At 43.0% G+C, this 17,462-nt stretch overlaps 1 protein-coding gene across 4 annotated transcripts in view; it reads right to left on the reverse strand.

Annotated features, from left to right (window-relative positions):
- HDAC9 (histone deacetylase 9) overlaps positions 1 to 17,462 on the reverse strand; it is a 466,741-nt gene that overhangs the window by 117,355 nt on the left and 331,924 nt on the right. For all 4 annotated transcript variants that reach the window (XM_083578505.1, XM_083578499.1, XM_083578500.1 and 1 more), the window contains 3 exons: positions 15,099 to 15,276; positions 9,779 to 9,912; positions 1,460 to 1,580 (listed from right to left, as the gene is read on the reverse strand). In XM_083578505.1, the coding sequence (XP_083434631.1) occupies positions 1,460 to 1,580; positions 9,779 to 9,912; positions 15,099 to 15,276 (433 nt within the window). The remainder of the gene's footprint in view (positions 1 to 1,459; positions 1,581 to 9,778; positions 9,913 to 15,098; positions 15,277 to 17,462) is intronic.

The raw sequence follows: 17,462 nt of genomic DNA on the forward strand, positions 1-17,462 counted from the left end.
AGTAGATGCTCAGTTAAATGACACCAGGATATGAACACATACTTAACCATCTTCTAATTTCTGCTGTAGTGTTTTTGAATTTACTTCTTAATGTAAAGTTCACGAAAAAGTATTTATTCACATTGCTAAATCAGGCTCAAAATCTATTTTCTGTAAGTCTCTTTTTAACTCCTCTTTGAACCTTTCTTTACTGATGTTTTGTAAAACCTGGGTGTTTTGCTTTTATGGTAGTGGCATTTTTTTAAACCACATAGCAGAGTCTTGTACAATATGAATGTTCTTTCACTATCTACTAGAGTTCAACTTTTTTGGGGGGGGGGGGAAATAGATTTTGGGAAAAACTAAAAAAAGTTCAACAACTTTGGCCAAAAAAAAAAAAGCTCAAAAACTTTTGTGTCTGGATTTTCACTTTTTGAAGTATGCCATCCCTAATATCCTCCAACTTTTTCAAGCCCCAAACTGGGACATGCATCTTCTAGGACGTGCTCCTGGGAAAATCATGTGACCAGCGCCTCACTCTCATCCCAAAACAATTCCTCCAAGATCAGCTGCTGGGGAACATGAGTGGGAGACGACCATTATGCTCACGTCCTGCTTGTGGGATTTCCATAAGGATCCAGTTGGCTACTATGAGCACACAAGTGCTGGGCTAGTTGGACTTTGAGTCTGATCTGGCTGGGCACTTAGTTTGTTCTTAGGTTCTTTGTGGCCAAATAGTCCAGCAATAGTCTTTGGAATGTTGGTTCTAGCAAGGAAGTTGGACCATTTGGCCATCAAAATGTATTGGGCTGACAGAACTAAGCATTACTGCGTGTTGTGTTCTCAGGTGTATTCAGCATGTGCTAGTCAAAGAAATTTTCGTACATGCAGCATGCTCCTTCTCCTAGGACTAACACTTTAAAATGTCTTGTTTCGGGCCTGCAGAAGTCCTGCCTTATCCCTCTGCTCCCTTCCTGTTGCATGCACTGGCGGAGGAAAAGGAGTGCGGGGGGAGCACACTGCCCCCAGCAGCGCGATCCCGGTGGGCTGCCATAATTAGGAATATGGCACCTGCTCTCTGCCCCCCCCCCCCCCGGTGCTGGAGCATGAAGCTCCGCCACTGGCTGCATGGCAAGGAAGAGTCCTGTGAAATAAGAAACAGCCTTATGTTCAGGGTTCTATTTGCCCATGCAATTTAAATATCATTGCCACAAAAGGGTTAATGTCCAGAGGATAAGAAAGCAGAGACAAAGAGATAGAAAGAGAAAGATCTCTACTTTCCGGCAAGGACCTTTTCCTAATCTGTGTTGGCTGCTGCTGCAACATTCTCTTTCTACAATGCAATGCATTTGGAAAAAGTGATACTTTTTTTCTTTCTTTTTTGTTATACGGCTTGCCAAGTATTTTAAACTGACACCAGCTATGACTAATGACAGTGCTGGAATGTGCTGTTCTCAGTAGAATAGAGCCCTTTACAGACCTAGGATTTTCCTGGGGTCCAGCTTCTGTCTGTTCAGGGGGCTGGTGCCATACAGCAGTGAATGATGTTCAGAGTGAACCAGCTGTATTTCTTCCAGACTGGCTTTTCGACCTCGGATCCGCTGAAAGAAAGCAGCAGAGGTCTACAATATTCCACCGATAATATAAGGAAGACAGGGAGTGGTGGGGGGGGAACAAATCCAAAATAACATTAAATAGGATTAATCATGGGCAGCAATTGCATCATATGAGAATGTGAGACTGGTTTTGTTTAATATTCTTCAAGAAAGGAAAAGCAAGGATGGTTTTAACAAATGCATTGGTCCCGTGGTAAATCAAACATGTTAGAATAACACAGTACTTTGCATGCAAAAAATAAATGTCCCACCCCCAGACAGGTTTCCCCTCCCCTTCCATGCAAAACCACAGGGACACCAGTCACATGATTACCAATGGCTTCAAGTTACAAGAAATGAGATTCTGACTAAACATCAGGAAAAGCTTTCTGACAATAGGAGCTGTTCAACAATGGGATGGTCTCCCTTGAGATGTTGTGGACTCTCCTTCATTGGAGGTTTTGAAGCACAAGTTGGATGGTCATCTGTCATGGATGCTTTAGTGAGATTCCTGCATTGCAGGGGTTTTGGACTAGATGATGCTTGTGGGTACCGTACAACTCTACGATTAGTTAGCACCAAAGGCCCTGATCCAGAGTGGGATTGCAGCAAGGACCAAAGGTTTAAAGCCTTCTCCGTACCCCACCAGGGTCTTGGTCAGAACCTCCATGTCTGCTGTTTACACTTTAGAAGCCCATTCAAACAATTGTTCATAGTGTGAATGAGGTTACATTTAGTTTTGTCCCAAGGCAGGGGTAGTCAGTATGGTGCCTTCCGGATGTTGTTGGACTACAACTCCCATTATCCCTGATCCCCGACAACAAAAGATGGGAATTGTAGTCCAATGACATGTGGAGAGCATCAGGTGGACTACTCCTGCCCTAAGTTAATCCAAAAACAACAACATGTTTTCTAATTAATATGTTTTTAGGATATTTGCATTGGAGAGTCATTTATTCACAATATCTGATGCACAGAGTCAGATCTGCAAAGAGTCTGTCCATGGAAATTTGATGGAAGCTGAAATGGTTTATCATTCTTGTAGAATGGTCGATGGTCAATCTTGTTTATCTAGAACAGGAGTGGGCAACAATTTTCAGCTTGAGGACCACATTCTCTCATGGCTGTCCTTATAGGGCCTGTATAGTTTCATGGGCAGGTCCAGAGGCAAAGATGTAGGCAGGGCAATAAAGGTGACTCTTATCATTGTGCAGCCACACAAAAGTCAGAGGATTTCTACACACACACCTGTCCATTCTTCATCCAGGAAGCAAGAGTTCAAGGACACAGTTCCCACTGGCAGCTCAGTGGGAAAGAACAATGTAACAGGAAACAGGAGAGGTGAGTTTGAATTCCATTCCTAGAAAATGTGCCTTCTTTTAAGTACAGTGGCCATAGTAGGTCATGCTTTGCAATCCCTGGAATCTCCACTGACAAGGGGATCTCAAGTACCAAGGCTGAGATGCTGGATAGCTGCTTTCAGTTGGAACAGACAATAGTAGACTAGATGAATAATATAACTCTTCATCAATCAGTTTCACATATTTTTTAATCAATGTAGATGTGGACAGTCAAGGGGCACAGTAGGGGAGAAGGGAGAAGGGGATCTGATTGTGAGTGCAGTTATTCACGAAACCACATTTATGGTCAGTAGGGATGGATTAATCTATTGATTCTGGTTTCTCTGCTTCTCATTTTTAGTCTTCAATTTAGTGATTATTATTAACTTTGTGATTATTATTATTTAAAGCCCTCATGAAAATTCACCACCATTGTAGTGCAAACTTCTCTTTTCTCTTTGATATAATAAGAATGTAAGAGTGTCGTCATGCAGCAGTTGTTCATGTGGCTGCCAACAGATGGTGCTGCAAACTACAGAATGATGGCAGAATTCTGAGAGTGGCTCATCTTTGGGTGGTCCATCACAGCTGCACTGGAGGAGAAGATGGAGGCAAAGGCGGAGCTTCATGCTCCAGCACTAGGGGGGGGTGGAGAGCAGGCGGGGGCGGGGCTAATGCACGTCCTGGGGGTGGGGGTGCCACCCGTAGGGATGTGGCATACGTCCTGGGGTGGGGCATGCCGCCTATGGGGGCAGGGTGCCCAATGGGAGCAGGGGGGCAGCTGGGATGGCAACCTGCCGAGATTGCGCTGCCAGGGGCGGTGCACTCCCTCCACACTCCTCTTCCTCCGCCCGTGGATGGAGGCAGGGAGGCAGACAGGAGGGAGAATGGACAAGCATCCCAGGGAAGGCAGACAAGCAAGGAGCCAAGAAGCCCAGATTTACCTTTAAATGTGACCTGAACTGAATTTCTCCTCCATCCCTAACATTGGCCAGTAGTGCCAGCCACATGGGAAGTTAAAGTAACTGCTTCTGGCCCCTTGCAGGTCTTTGCTAAGATGAAATAGAGCAAGTCAACACAACTTGCGGTCAGAACTGATAAATTTATCAGGGAAAATGCTATTCCCAATGTGTTTAAATCAGACTTCTTTAGAGGCAAAATGATTTTATACTGATAAACATTTGGCGTAGGTAACATAGGAAGCTGCCTTTCTGGAATCTAGCACTGTTAAAATTCAGGGATCTATTTTTCTTTATACTGATAAAATACAGTCAATATTTTCACATGCCTTTGATCACGTTGCATTAATCTGCTGTTCCACTCTCTCTGTCTTGTTTCAGTTACAAAGTTGCCTCCTCCGGAGACATCATTTTCTTGCCCTGCTAATGGCATGTTTGGATTTTCTTCACAATTGCTTACCGGAGACGTAACAGGGCTTTGCCTAGTAAGAAATCAAGAGCATTTGAAAGAAATTCTGGTAACCAAACTCTGAATGTTGTTTCTGCAGCAGGAGCCAGAAAGAAACTGCACAAAAGATTTATACTCCTTACTAGTATTCCAATGCAAACATTGCTTGTTTTCAAAGGCCAATAAACATTTAAGGGAAGAGGGTATTTTCTGCGACTGTCAACAGGACTTGATATAATAGACTGAATTCAGGATTTAGCCTTGCCTTTGCCTAAAAAAATGGACTATGTTCCCTAAAACTTTGAGTTAAGTCACAAAACAGTCTCCAAATGTAGTAGTGGAAGCCTCTATTTTATTTCTACAATTTGAAACTGAAACGTACCCAATAATTCAGGGGGATTTTGCTATCCAAAGACGTCTCTGAAACACCTTTATTTAGAAGAAACTTATTTCAGTTAGGGAAGGTATAATATTTTCTCCCTTTATGTTGCTAATCTTCAAACCATTTCAGCTTCCATCAAATTTCCAAGGATGAACTAGTTTGCAGCACCATGACTGAAGAGCTTTTCTCTTCCCACTCTGGCACCCCTCAGTTTACTTCAAAATATGCTTTGGTTGAAATGTTAGCATAGACTCTCATTTCAGTGAAATTTCTTTCCAACTTAATACGGTACTTTAGCTTCACAGTCTAAAGAACTTCACAATGGGGTTTTAAATAACTGATTTCTCCACCTCTCCCAGAACTCTAAGAGAACTCACAGCTGAGGAAAGATGTCTGAGGCACAGTTGCCTAAAGTCGAGAACACAATGTTACTTTGTGAAGACAATAAATGGTTCTTCTGGGGCTGCTTAAATAACAAACAAAGCTACAGTGTTCTTCATACGTCAGGTGATTGATAACGTTCTCTTGCTCTCCTAAAAGTTGTATGTATGTATTTTCTTGAAGGAAGGCAAAGGGGATGTGGTATAATATAAATGTTTTTCCTGGAATGGGCTTCAGATGACTGCATAGCAAATCAACGAAGAAACCCCAGGTGGCCAGTACTGTGGAAGACCCCTTCCATTTCCACTGAGGGTTGTGTATTCTATAAGAAAGCTAATTAAAATATTTAAGAGGCTGGGGTAATTATTAGTCATTGTAGCACTTTTGTCTATTAGTCCAGACACACTGAAGTACCATAAACCTCACTGTACTTAAGGAGATAAGAACAACAGCTAGACTGTTGTTTTAAATTTTAAAAGACCTTTTGAATGATTTGCAGTCCAATCCTCAACATGTTTACCCAGACCAAAGTCCCACTGAGTTCAGGGGGATTTGCTTCCTGCTAAATATGCTTAGGGACTGCAACCCTCATCTAATTCTTTTTTAATGCTCACAAGAGCATCATGGTTTTCACATTGTATATTTTAAGGATGGCTCACTGCAGCGCCTATCCCATTGGAAGTCCAGGCTAACCAAAAATATATCTCGTCACATCCTAATACGTAGGGATATGTGACAAGGCACAGGGAGCAAGTTGTGTGCTTGTTGCATGTGTGCTTGTGCTTTCTAGTGCATTTTGCTAAGTATAATTATTTGACACTGAAATGGTGAATGGCTATGTGCATTAATGAAGGCTTTAACATGGGGATTTTCCATGGGGCTATATTCGGGCCAAGGATGGGCTCTCTGAGCTTTAACTAAGTGGATAATCAACTGTTGTCATTCGCTAGTAGCTAACACTTGAGTGTTAAACTTTAGATCACATAGAAGGCTATTGAATTCAAAATCACCATCTTGGAAGGGTGTCTTTGTTCCTAGACTTTGTGGAAGAAGGATGTAAGTGAATCTCTACAGGTAAGCAGCCTGATGCAGGCTGGAATGCAGACCTTTGCTTCTAGGAACTGTTTGGAATTATTTCATATTTTGTAAGAAGCTGAGCTTGTGCATTTTACTGGCGTATGTCTTATGGAATTGTTTGGATGTATCATTTGATGTTTTAATTTTGTTATGAAGAAAGTTCTGCAAGTAAAGTTTTGAATAATATTTACTTGGTCTGGGCAATGCTTCATTTCCAGAAGGAATCAGATTTTATGCATCCAGACACTTCAAACTGTGCAATATTAATATCTGCAATACATATACTGTCTGCACATATATGAAGTTGGTCTTACGGTAAGTGATACAGCAGAGAAACACCTCTAGATGATCACAGAGCAACTCTGTGTAGGGGCTACCCTTTAGCTGCACAGAACAGAAAATGGGCCCTTTCTTTCCCAGTGCATGTTCTTGTAGGCCACAGAAGTAGCAGGGAATAGTGAAACAATAAAAGTTTCATAAAGAAACAAAGGAAAGCGAGAGGCCAGGACATGAAGATGAGCATGAGCAGGGAAGAAGCAGTAGCCCATTGGTCCCAGGCTCCTCTGCTGATCTAAACATCATGGCCCCTATGTAGAGTGTCAAAAACTATCTCCATGTGGTGGATTCTCCAGAAGACGTCATTTAACCACATTCCACCTTGACATTGTGTTGGGCATTTTCCACACTTTTATCACACATCCATAGGACTGGCATGGTGACTTTAAACCACAGATCTTCAGCAAGTAGAGGTATACACCACATGCCCACAATATCAAATGGAAGCATTTGGAACAGCTTCCATGTAGAGGCCACAAGACGAAGATTGGTGTAGCTGGTGGGACCAGGTTGCTGAGGGAATTGGGGTGGTGGAGGTGGTGGATGGAACAGTCAAAAAAGCTGAGAGGATACACATAGGTAGCTATCTGTGAATGGGTTCAAGCTTCACCGGGGAGCAGAAGGCAGAGGATTACTACTTGCACTGCTAAACACAGGAGCCACCAAGATCAAATGTGTGTGTGTGATTGCGCCAATCTCCTATTTTCACAAGGTTGCTCAAATCCTAGGCTCCTGCCTTGTGTTTCACGATGTCGGAAAGCCAAGCCCAGCACTCATTGTTTATGAGCCCCATAAATAAAAGCGTAGTGAACCCATAGATCTAGCACCTGGAAAAACCAGCTCTCTGTCATTTTTTCCCAAGGCTTCAAAAAGCTGGATGGAAAGTTCTACCAGCTCAATCAGATGCAAATGTATGATCAAGCTTTGATCAGCACAGACGTCAAAATAATGCTCAGAATAAATGTAACTTGGATTGCATGTAAAGAATGTGGCATCATAAAGCTTGGCTTGCTTCACCCAATATCCATCATATCATTATTTTACTGCCAATACATTTCTTATGGGAACTGAGTATGACCTTTATGACAGCCTGATGATTGACTTAAGAGAGAATCAGAATATTTTCAGTTCACAGCATTTATCCGGTGATGAGAGCAGCGCTCCTAGATTGTTTGAGGTTGTCCAATTGTTCGGTGGATTCTAAGTGGAAACACAATCCTTCTTTTTTTATCTCTGTCTGAATAATCACAGTCCTTTCTTTAGCTTCTGTCAAATCTAACCTAGTCTGGTTGAATTTAGGCAGCAGCACCATGAACTGCAGCAACAGTTTACTTATAGTTATTTATCCCGAACGATAAAATGAATGACTTATACAAAATGTAACACTCCTGGAGGAAAAACATTATACAAAGGAGTTGCATCCATAGAAGCCAATGCACCACCCTTTTAGATGCAATGAGACCTGTGCCAGCACTTGGTACTTCCTGGAAGCTGGGGAAGAGACTGATCGCCACTGACCTCCTCAACATTTGCCTTTTGTTGCTGCCAGCCTTCTCTGGAGTCAGGATATGGGAGTCAGCTGTATGTCTTCCAGTCTGGTGAGAGGACCCCTCCCCTCTGAACTGTATTTAAGCCAGACTCAATAGAGGGCAGAAAAACCAATACCAGACGCTTGATTGTCAAACCTTCCATTTGCTTTGTATATATGCACTTAAATACTTTGTACTTATGTACTTAAATATTTATGTACTTCTTTAAAATATATATATAACTGAATTTATTCTGTGTTTGTTAAATTTTTGGTTTCTGTCATTTTTGAATTTAATGGCATGCTCTGCGTTTTCATAAATTTGTATTTTGATGTTTTGAATGTTTGCGGCACAACTCATTGTGGAAAAAAGGCACATAAACCTCAATCAATCAATCAATTTGTTATCTGCTGCGGTCTAAACCACAGAGCCTAGGGCTTGCTGATCAGAAGGTTGGAGCTTCTGTTGCTCGGCCCCTGCTCCTGCCAACCTAGCAGTTCGAAAGCACGTCAAAGTGCAAGTGGATAAATAGGTACCACTCCGGCGGGAAGGTAAATGGCATTTCCGTGCGCTGCTCTGGTTCGCCAGAAGCGGCTTAGTCATGCTGGCCACATGACCCGGAAGCTGTACGCCGGCTCCCTTGGCCAGTAAAGCAAGATGAGCGCCGCAATCCCAGAGTCGTCTGCTAATGGACCTAACGGTCAGGGGTCCCTTTACCTTTACCTAAAGATTATTTCCTTCCTATAGTCACCCACTATAGACATTTTGCTAATCTAACTGGCTCACAGCTATTGGGTTAAGTGTTTGGGGGTTCTATAGAATGAGACTCCAATCCAGCAGCACCTCGATCTAGCAGCACATTAGAGGCCTGCTGGTTCCTCATTCTTACATCAGGAAAGGATCAGCTCCATCGATTCACAATGGCAGCATTTAGATGATACATCCTGGCCAAGTTATGAATGAGCCTCATACACCCCACATGCAGCTGCTTTGCTCTTCCCTTCGTGTGAACTGGGAAACAAGTCAGAAAGCACTGAAGTACAACTTCCCATTGTGATTAAACTGGTGGGGGACTATGGTTAATGGCTCCAAACAAGCCAAGGGTAGCCAACTTTAAACCATGGGTTCATATCACATCTTGTTTGGAAACAATTCACCATAATTTCCCATTTTTGACATAACAAAAAGCTACAGTTACGCAATACATGTAAAGCATGTTACTTTCCCCCAAATAATCATGGGAACCGTAATTCGTTAAAGGGTGCTGGGAATTATATCTTTGAGGAAGATTTGCATTTTCAATTTGTGGTGTATATGCACTTGTTCACTCACTTGTGCAAAGGAAAGAGAGAAGTTGTTTATTATTGTTATTGTTATTGTTATTGTAATTGTTATTATTAAAACCTATGTCCCCCCCCCCCAAATAATTTTATGCTGAAATATGATTGTTCAAACACTTCTAGTGGTGCCCCCACAAATAAGATATGTATGCCTCAGAGTTCAAATGGAAGCTGTACATCATGGATGGAGTCACAAAAGGGGAAAAATAACTTCTGTCATTTTTTGTATGTGGATATTATGATCCACACATGAATCCACTATGAGTCCATAGTTTATTTATTTTATATCATGAAGCACAAGGGATATTTACAGGGCTAGCTGCTTGGTGCTTACAGAAGGAATAGAAACACACGCTAATAATATTGCGTCTCTTAACATCAAACCTATCTGTGTGGCCATGTTTTTGATTACCTCACACTTGTTTAGCAAGCCACTTTCTTGCAGCCTCGACCAGATGCTTTGTATTCTTCCAGCATGCTCGGGGTGGTTGCTGTAATTTCCACACATGCACTGGTGCTTCAACATTAGTGTGTCGTACGCAACACCTTCAGCATAAAGACAATATAACAATAAATGATAAGTACATTCTCAAGGACCGCCTCTCCCTATATACAGGTGAAACTCAGAAGATTAGAATATCGTGGAAAAGCCCCTTTTGCATCAATTACTGCCTCAATGTGGTGTGGCATGGATGCTATCAGCCTGTGGCACTGCTGAGGCGTTATGGAAGACCAGGATGCTTCAATAGCAGCCTTCAGCTCTTCTGCATTGCTCGGTCTCATGTCTCTCATCTTTCTCTTGGCAATGCCCCATAGATTCTCTATGGGGTTCAGGTCAGGCGAGCTTGCTGGCCAATCAAGCACCGTAATCCCATGAGCATTGAACCAGGTTTTGGTTCATCTTTTCTGATGAGAGCAGCCCAAACCAAAGCACTGAGTACATATGCATGCTTCTGCTTCTCAGAGGTCCAATAGTACTCTATTTGCAATCCTTGTTTTGCTGATTTCATTTAATATTCTAATTTTCTGAGATTGTTAATTTGGGGTTTTCATCAGTTGTACACCATGATCATCACAATTATAACAAGTAAAGGCTTGACATATCTCACTTTGCATGTCATGAGTCTATCTCATATATTAGTTTCACCTTTTAAGTTGAATCACTGAAATAAATGAACTTTTCCATGATATTCTAATTTTCCGAGTTTTACCTGTAAACTGACCCAGACTCCGTGTTCCTCTTCTGAAGCCCTTCTTCATGTGCCACCTCCATGAGAGGTTCAGAGACTGGCAATGCAAGAGCAGGCCTTTTCTGCAGTGGCTCCCCATTTGGGGAATGCTCTCCCCAGAGAGGTTTGTCTGGCGCCTTCATGATATATCTTTAGGTGCCAGGCAAAAACATTTCTCTTCAACCAGGCCTTAGACTGATTAACGTTCTACAGCCTTTGAAATTTATTTGTGGGAAGAGGGTGTTATCATTTTGACTATTTATTTGTGCATTTACCTTGCATTTTTATCTTGTGAACTTCCCTGAGATTTTATGATGAAGAGAAGTATATAAAAACACAAAACAAACACACAAACAAACAAATGCCTAACCATTTGCCTTTTCAGTAAGCAACAGAGGGCCAACTACATGTGGCAACAAAGTTTCACAAACCCTTCCCAGTCTCTTAGGGTGCAATTCAATCTTATGCCGTTCTGAGGACTCTCCCGACTTAACTCTGGTTTCTCTTCAGATCGCATAAATCTTTTGCCTCAAAGGATCGTTAATTCTGTTTGAATCCAGTAAAAATAAAATAAAAAATGCTGCATTTTTTGGCCTTTGTCAGAAACGTTCAGTTCAGACTGTTTGACAGTAATATATTTGCCCTTCTAACTGCATCGTGTCTGATGAAGAGTTTCTTGGTTTCAAAAAATGAAATCTGAATGGGTTTCCCCCCCCCTTCCTTCTTCATTCACTTCAAACATCTAAATTGATTTAGGATGTGCAAATAATTCACTTCTGCAGCTGCGGGTCACGCAGCACGTGTGCTACAGTACCACAACACAGCAACAGAGTTGCCTTCTAAAAATAGACAGTAGGATTCCCTAACACAATCCAGCCAAGGCTACGGCTCCCACCCCCAAAGTAAAGAGAGAAGAGACAAATGTTTTCAATTGCTAGCTGCTGTGGAATGTTAGTGGGAGATAATTATTCGGCCTGGAATGTTGTCTTCATTGAAGCCAGTGGCAAAATTCCCCACTGAAATCAGAAGATCCAATATTTTCACTTGCTCTTTTCCTCTTTTCCTCTTTCTGCAAAACCCTGCTCCTGCTTTGAGTCAGATGCTCATCTAATTGCAGTCCTGTAAATCGCGAACTTGCCTCCGCAGATGTCAGGGTGGAAATTGACCTCCAGAGAGAAATATACATGTATTTCAAATGCATCACTTTTTATTATCCTTAAGGCTCGCAGTGGGTGACAACCTTTATGAACGTTCACTGAACGGTGCAATGAAATATAGAGCAGGGAAGGATCCCAAACTTCTCCCTTGCCTGCCCGAGTGAAAAGCTGGGCATCAGTCTCAGAAAGTGGTCAGACTATCTGCTGTGAAATGGGTGCCATGAAAAGGCAGCAGAGGGGCTGTAGCTCATGTGGAACGTCCTGGGTTCAGTCCCCAGCATCTCAAGGTAGGGCTGGGAGAGACTTGTGGGAATGTTCAGGGAGGCAGGAGAGGATATATTGTTTATTAATATCCTTCCTAACTTGCACTAGCAAGTTCTACACCTTAGCAGAGTTTTAACATTCCCCTTTAAACGCACAGTGGGTAGCTGGTTGCAAGCTTATTTAAGCTTCTCAATATAGATTCCTAGTAAGATCCCTTAGTTCCCTCTTAAAAGAGTAAACACGCCACAATCTTATTTAAGATATATAGAAGTAGTTTACTCACATCATCAGTTCACAGTTGGATCCTTGAAGGCAGACTTAGTTACAGACATACACACACACACACACACACACACACACACACACACACATATATATATATACACACATGTGGATCTACCCCATATGGGGGGTTAATCCCAGTGACTGCAGACTGGCAGTCACTGCAGCTCACACAACGAAAGGAAGATGGAGAAGAAGGGAGGAGGGCCTTGTGCTTTTGTTACCTGAACAGGTAAGGCCACGCCCACCTCTAATCACATGCAAGAGGAAGTATGTCCCAGCCCAGGAGGAAACAGGAAGTTTTCGACTGGCTGGTCCAAACATCCCCTTGCATGTCCACTCTAGGAAAACAAGGAATGTTGTACTTGACTGCTACTTATGTATCACATCCCACAGGACTCCAGTCTGAAACCCTGGAGATCCACAGCCAATCAGTGTAGACAATACTGAGCTAGATGGCCAATGGGTCTGACTGATAAGGCTGAGTTTCCTCTGCTCCTAGCTACTCAATGTATTACTGTTGCATTTTTACTGCCGATGTGTGGGAGAGGTGCTTGCAGAATTTTCTTTCTCGGTTACCAAAATAATTTGACTTGCCTTGGGTACTGCTCACCTTGACTTGTGGCATTGTGGCGACCCAGAAGTGGCCAGAACAGGGGGTGGAATGGGCTTATGTGTGCTCCATCATTCACATGTGATGACCCGGAATGCAAATTGAGGGTTGTCTGTATATAAAGCCCTTAACAGCTTGCGACCGGTTCACATAAGGCCTTGGACCCATTCCTGCCAATTCAATCACTTTGATCTGCGAAACTTGCACGTCTACTACTGTCACACAAAGTTCTTTAGCGTGGCAGCATTTGTGCTTCAGAACTCCCTGCGAACTCACTTAACTCTTTCAGATGCCCACCAAATCCCCTCTGCTTCAGCAGCCCTGTCTAGAGCACACCTATCTGTTTTTAATGCGTTGTTTTTAGGTGCTTCTAACAATTTCTAAATGCTCACAATATGCTTTTGCCTCATTTTTAATTGTATTTTTTAAACAACAGACGTGTTTGCCACCCTGCCAAAGGAACGCACACAGCAGAGAGTTAACTTATCAAAGATAACACTTACACTCGTTTCTACAGCTCTGGAGACCTGCACACACCAATCTGGCATCTAGACAGCTATTCCCAGATTTGTGCTCTGTGAAGCAATTGTAGGGGACCATTCATCCATTTATGCACCTTCCCCTGACAGGTTGTGCACATGTAGCCTGAGACTGCACCTGAGTGGAAGTTGCCTCTGTGCTTTCTGCTTCAATTCTTTCCTGTTTCAGGGAGACAGTGGGGCAGGGGAGGTAGGGCAGCACCCGGCCATTCACTGGCCTGGCCTGCATCTTCTTCCTTCTCTTCACCCAGCTCTGAAGCTTCCCCTGCCTCTATTCTTTCCACCTGGTGGGTACAGGTCAGACTCCAGTCCCTGGTACACACTCATCATTGTCCTGTTAGTCCCTGCATACCCCGGGCTCCGCTGGGAGGAAGGGTGGGATATATATTTAATAAATAAATAAGAAAACAAATAATCACCCCTTGAATTTGCATAAGACTCTGTGAAAGGGAAGTCCCACAAGCCGGGCGCAAGCAACACAAATTCCTCTGCCTTTGCTGTCAGTGACTCAGTGTTGACATTTGGAGCATGGAGAGCGTGTCTGTATGGCCTTAGTTGAAAGCCTTAACAGGAGGATTAAGAGATTTCAAAAAGCTCAATATCAGGTCCATTAAAGTGAACCCACAGTGGGATGTGAAGAAAGTCAAGAAAAGAATCAAACAGGCTTTAAGATGAGATCAAACTCAGTAAACATTGCTGTTTTGTAATTATAATTATTATTCATTAAATTTATATGACGTCCTTCATCTGAAGATCTCAGGGCACTTCACAAGATAAAAATAAAGGATAAAAGCACAAAATGTAGAGTTAAAACCAAAACAAACCCGTAACAATAATTATAGCCCAATGCAACCCAAATACATTTCACATATCATTCCTCATTATGGAAATTGTACTTTTTTTGTTTGCAAAAATATCAACTTTCTATTATGGCTGAAATTTAGTTGACTTTAATCTCTGATACCTTTGGATAAAATGGAGAGTGTGGGATGTTGTGGGGGGGGGGAGCCACCCGCAAACCCTGAAGCCCCCTTCTTATCTCTCTGTAATTCAAAGAGCACATGCGTCAGTAAGCACCTACAAATACCACAAGCACAAGCCAATCAGCCTTTGCTGAAAGCAGGTATCCCTTCCCCGTAATTGATCAGGTCATTTGTGTCTCAATTGTGGCTTTGCTTGTTGCAGTGAAGAACAACACCTCCTGTATCAGCGAGTGGCATTCCTGCTGGAGGCGAACGACAAGCCTCAGCGTTCTATATACCCCAGTCATGCAATTTCGTAAGGGTCTTGTTTCAACTTGGTGGTGGTCTCAACAGAGGCAAAAAAGAAGCAACATGGAGGGAGGGAGAAAGAAACGAAAGGGGGGGGAGGAAATGAAATGAGTTGGGGAGGGAGCCGAAATGCACCTGTTGCTCAAGTTATGGAGCCAAGTCAACGGTATTAATTTATGAGTGTGTGAATATTATCTCTTATCAGCTGCACTCGTTGACTGGCAGCCAATAAAGCATCATAAAGTCCAGTAGGATTGAGGTTAGAAATGAGTGCATTGCTACGGCTACAAGAGGCATTCGTGGCATTTAAATCGATTGATCCTACATGAAGCGTGCATTTACTCCGCCTGTTAAGCAGAGCCTTCAGGGAGTCCTACCAGTCATGAAGCTATGAGCTACAGGCTGATCCACCGCTGGGTGAGGTAATGCAGGAGTCGCTGGGGAAGACTGTGTCCTGGCAATGGGCTGGCGTCTGTCCAATTGCGCCATGCCAACTGCAGCCATCTGAGCCTGGTACATTTGCAACTGCTGGATTCGCCGGCGCTCCAGGATCTGCTGTTGTCAGGAAAGAAGCACAGTGGAAAGAAATGTGAGGAGGGATCAAGCGAAAGACTGGAGGGAAATGTGTGCAAAGTAAACAAGGGTGGGCAAAGGCCCACCTGAGAGCTACTCAATAAATCTGCCCAATAGATGTGTTCACACTGAACCTCTCCAAGTGCCCCTATTTTCCAGAGACAGCCCTAGAGTTACAGAAGCCGCCCCAGTTTCTGATTTGATCCCAGAATGTCCTGCTTTTTCTTAGGATGTCTTTATTGTCATCGGAGAAATGTTGGAGGATATGGAGCTATGTGGAACCCCCCCCCACACACACACCGAGCCAAGGAGATAAGTAACTACAGAGCCTTTAGGAGACTTCTGAAGGTAACCCTGTACAGTGGTACCTCAGGTTAAGTATTTAATTCGTTCCAGAGGTCTGTTCTTAACCTGACACCGTTCTTAACCTGAAGCACCACTTTAGCTAATGGGGCCTCCTGCTGCCACCGGACCACGATTTCTGTTCTTATCCTGAAGCAAAGTTCTTAATCCAAGGTACTATTTCTGGGTTAGTGGAGTCTGTAACCTGAAGCGTATGTAACCTGATGTGCCACTGTATAGGGAAGTTTTTAAATGTTTTATTATGTTTTTCTATAGGTTGGAATAGGAGGTTCCCTATTTTCATTGGAGAAATGTTGAAGGGTATGTCAAAGGCTGCATCTCTTGCCAGGCCCAGAATAAGTTCTGCATTCTCCACCAAGTAGCTGCAGAAGAAAACTCCCATTAGGGGAATACAGAGACTGGAAAGAAAGGGATTCAGTAACAAGATCTCAAATGAGGCCACATGATGTAAACAGAAGAGATCACCCAATACAGCTTCAGAGAGATGATCAGATAAGGTGGACGCTTCAGGAATGCTTATTGATTCAAGCAACAAATAATAAAATTATTTTCACAGTGACTCAGCCCTTAGGTATGACTCATATCAGTTTTCCTAATGCTCCAGTACAATTCTGATGCTCCATTCCAGAGCTCCACATGGGCTTTGACACACACATGTGTAGCTCTTGTGCATGCAGGGTGTCATATATATTTCAATGAAGGGAGCAGGTCCTTGGAAAGAGAAAGGTTCATTGAGATCTACGTCTCCCATTGAAGTGAATGGAGTATTATTTCCACATCACCAATGACCCCTTGGCTCCGTTCCCAGTTATTTAAGAAGTCCTTCACCATGTGAAAAGGGACCCAAGCCTTACATCTAATAACTGTCACACTAACGTGGATTTAACAAAACAACTCTTCTGTGTTCAAGAACTTTACATGGGAAAACTCTATTTTGGAATAATAGAAGACATGATTTTACCCAGTAAAGTGGTCTCCTAATAAATCATATGCTTTCTCAACAGGGTGTGAATAATATCATTGTGCTTAGGCCTGCTTATTCAATTCCTCGCTTGGGCTTTCCGAATTATTAGGGTGCTTATGCAACAGGCAGCTGAAAGTGGGGGGATGCTTTGCTTGGGGAGGGGGAAATCCCGACGACTAGAAATACAAAATAGACACAAAATATTCCGCATAACCCCACCCAGCACCCCTGCAAAAACCACATCCAGTCACACACACTAATAATGTGGGAATATTTCCTTCACACACAAGCCCCAATTGCACTATATATAAAAATCATAGAATCGTCCAAAGTGGATGAACTCATGACACTGGAATTAAGAATCTCACGCTCTACCGACAGAGCTATCTCAGGTCTTATCCTGACACTTTAAACAGTAACGACTTCTCCCAAAGAATTCTGGGAACTGTAGTTTGTTAAGGGTGCTTAGAGTCATTTGGATACCCTTATTGCCTTCGCTACAATTCCCAGAGTCTCCCAGGAAGAGGGACTGACTGTTAACCACTCTGAGAATTGCAGCGCTAATTTTGTACCTTTCTTGAGCATAAAGGTAAAGGGACCCCTGACCATTAGGTCCAGTCGTGACCGACTCTGGGGTTGCGGCGCTCATCTTGCTTTATTGGCTGAGGGAGCCGGCGTACAGCTTCTGGGTCATGTGGCCAGCATGACTAAGCTGCTTCTGGCGAACCAGAGCACTGCACAGAGACACCGTTTACCTTCCCGCTGAAGCGGTACCTATTTATTTACTTGTACTTTGATGTGCTTTCGAACTGCTAGGTTGGCAGGAGCAGGGACCGAGCAA

The sequence above is a fragment of the Podarcis filfolensis genome (assembly GCF_964270895.1).
Source record: "Podarcis filfolensis genome assembly, chromosome: 12".
In the NCBI taxonomy this organism is placed as follows: Eukaryota; Metazoa; Chordata; class Lepidosauria; order Squamata; family Lacertidae; genus Podarcis; species Podarcis filfolensis.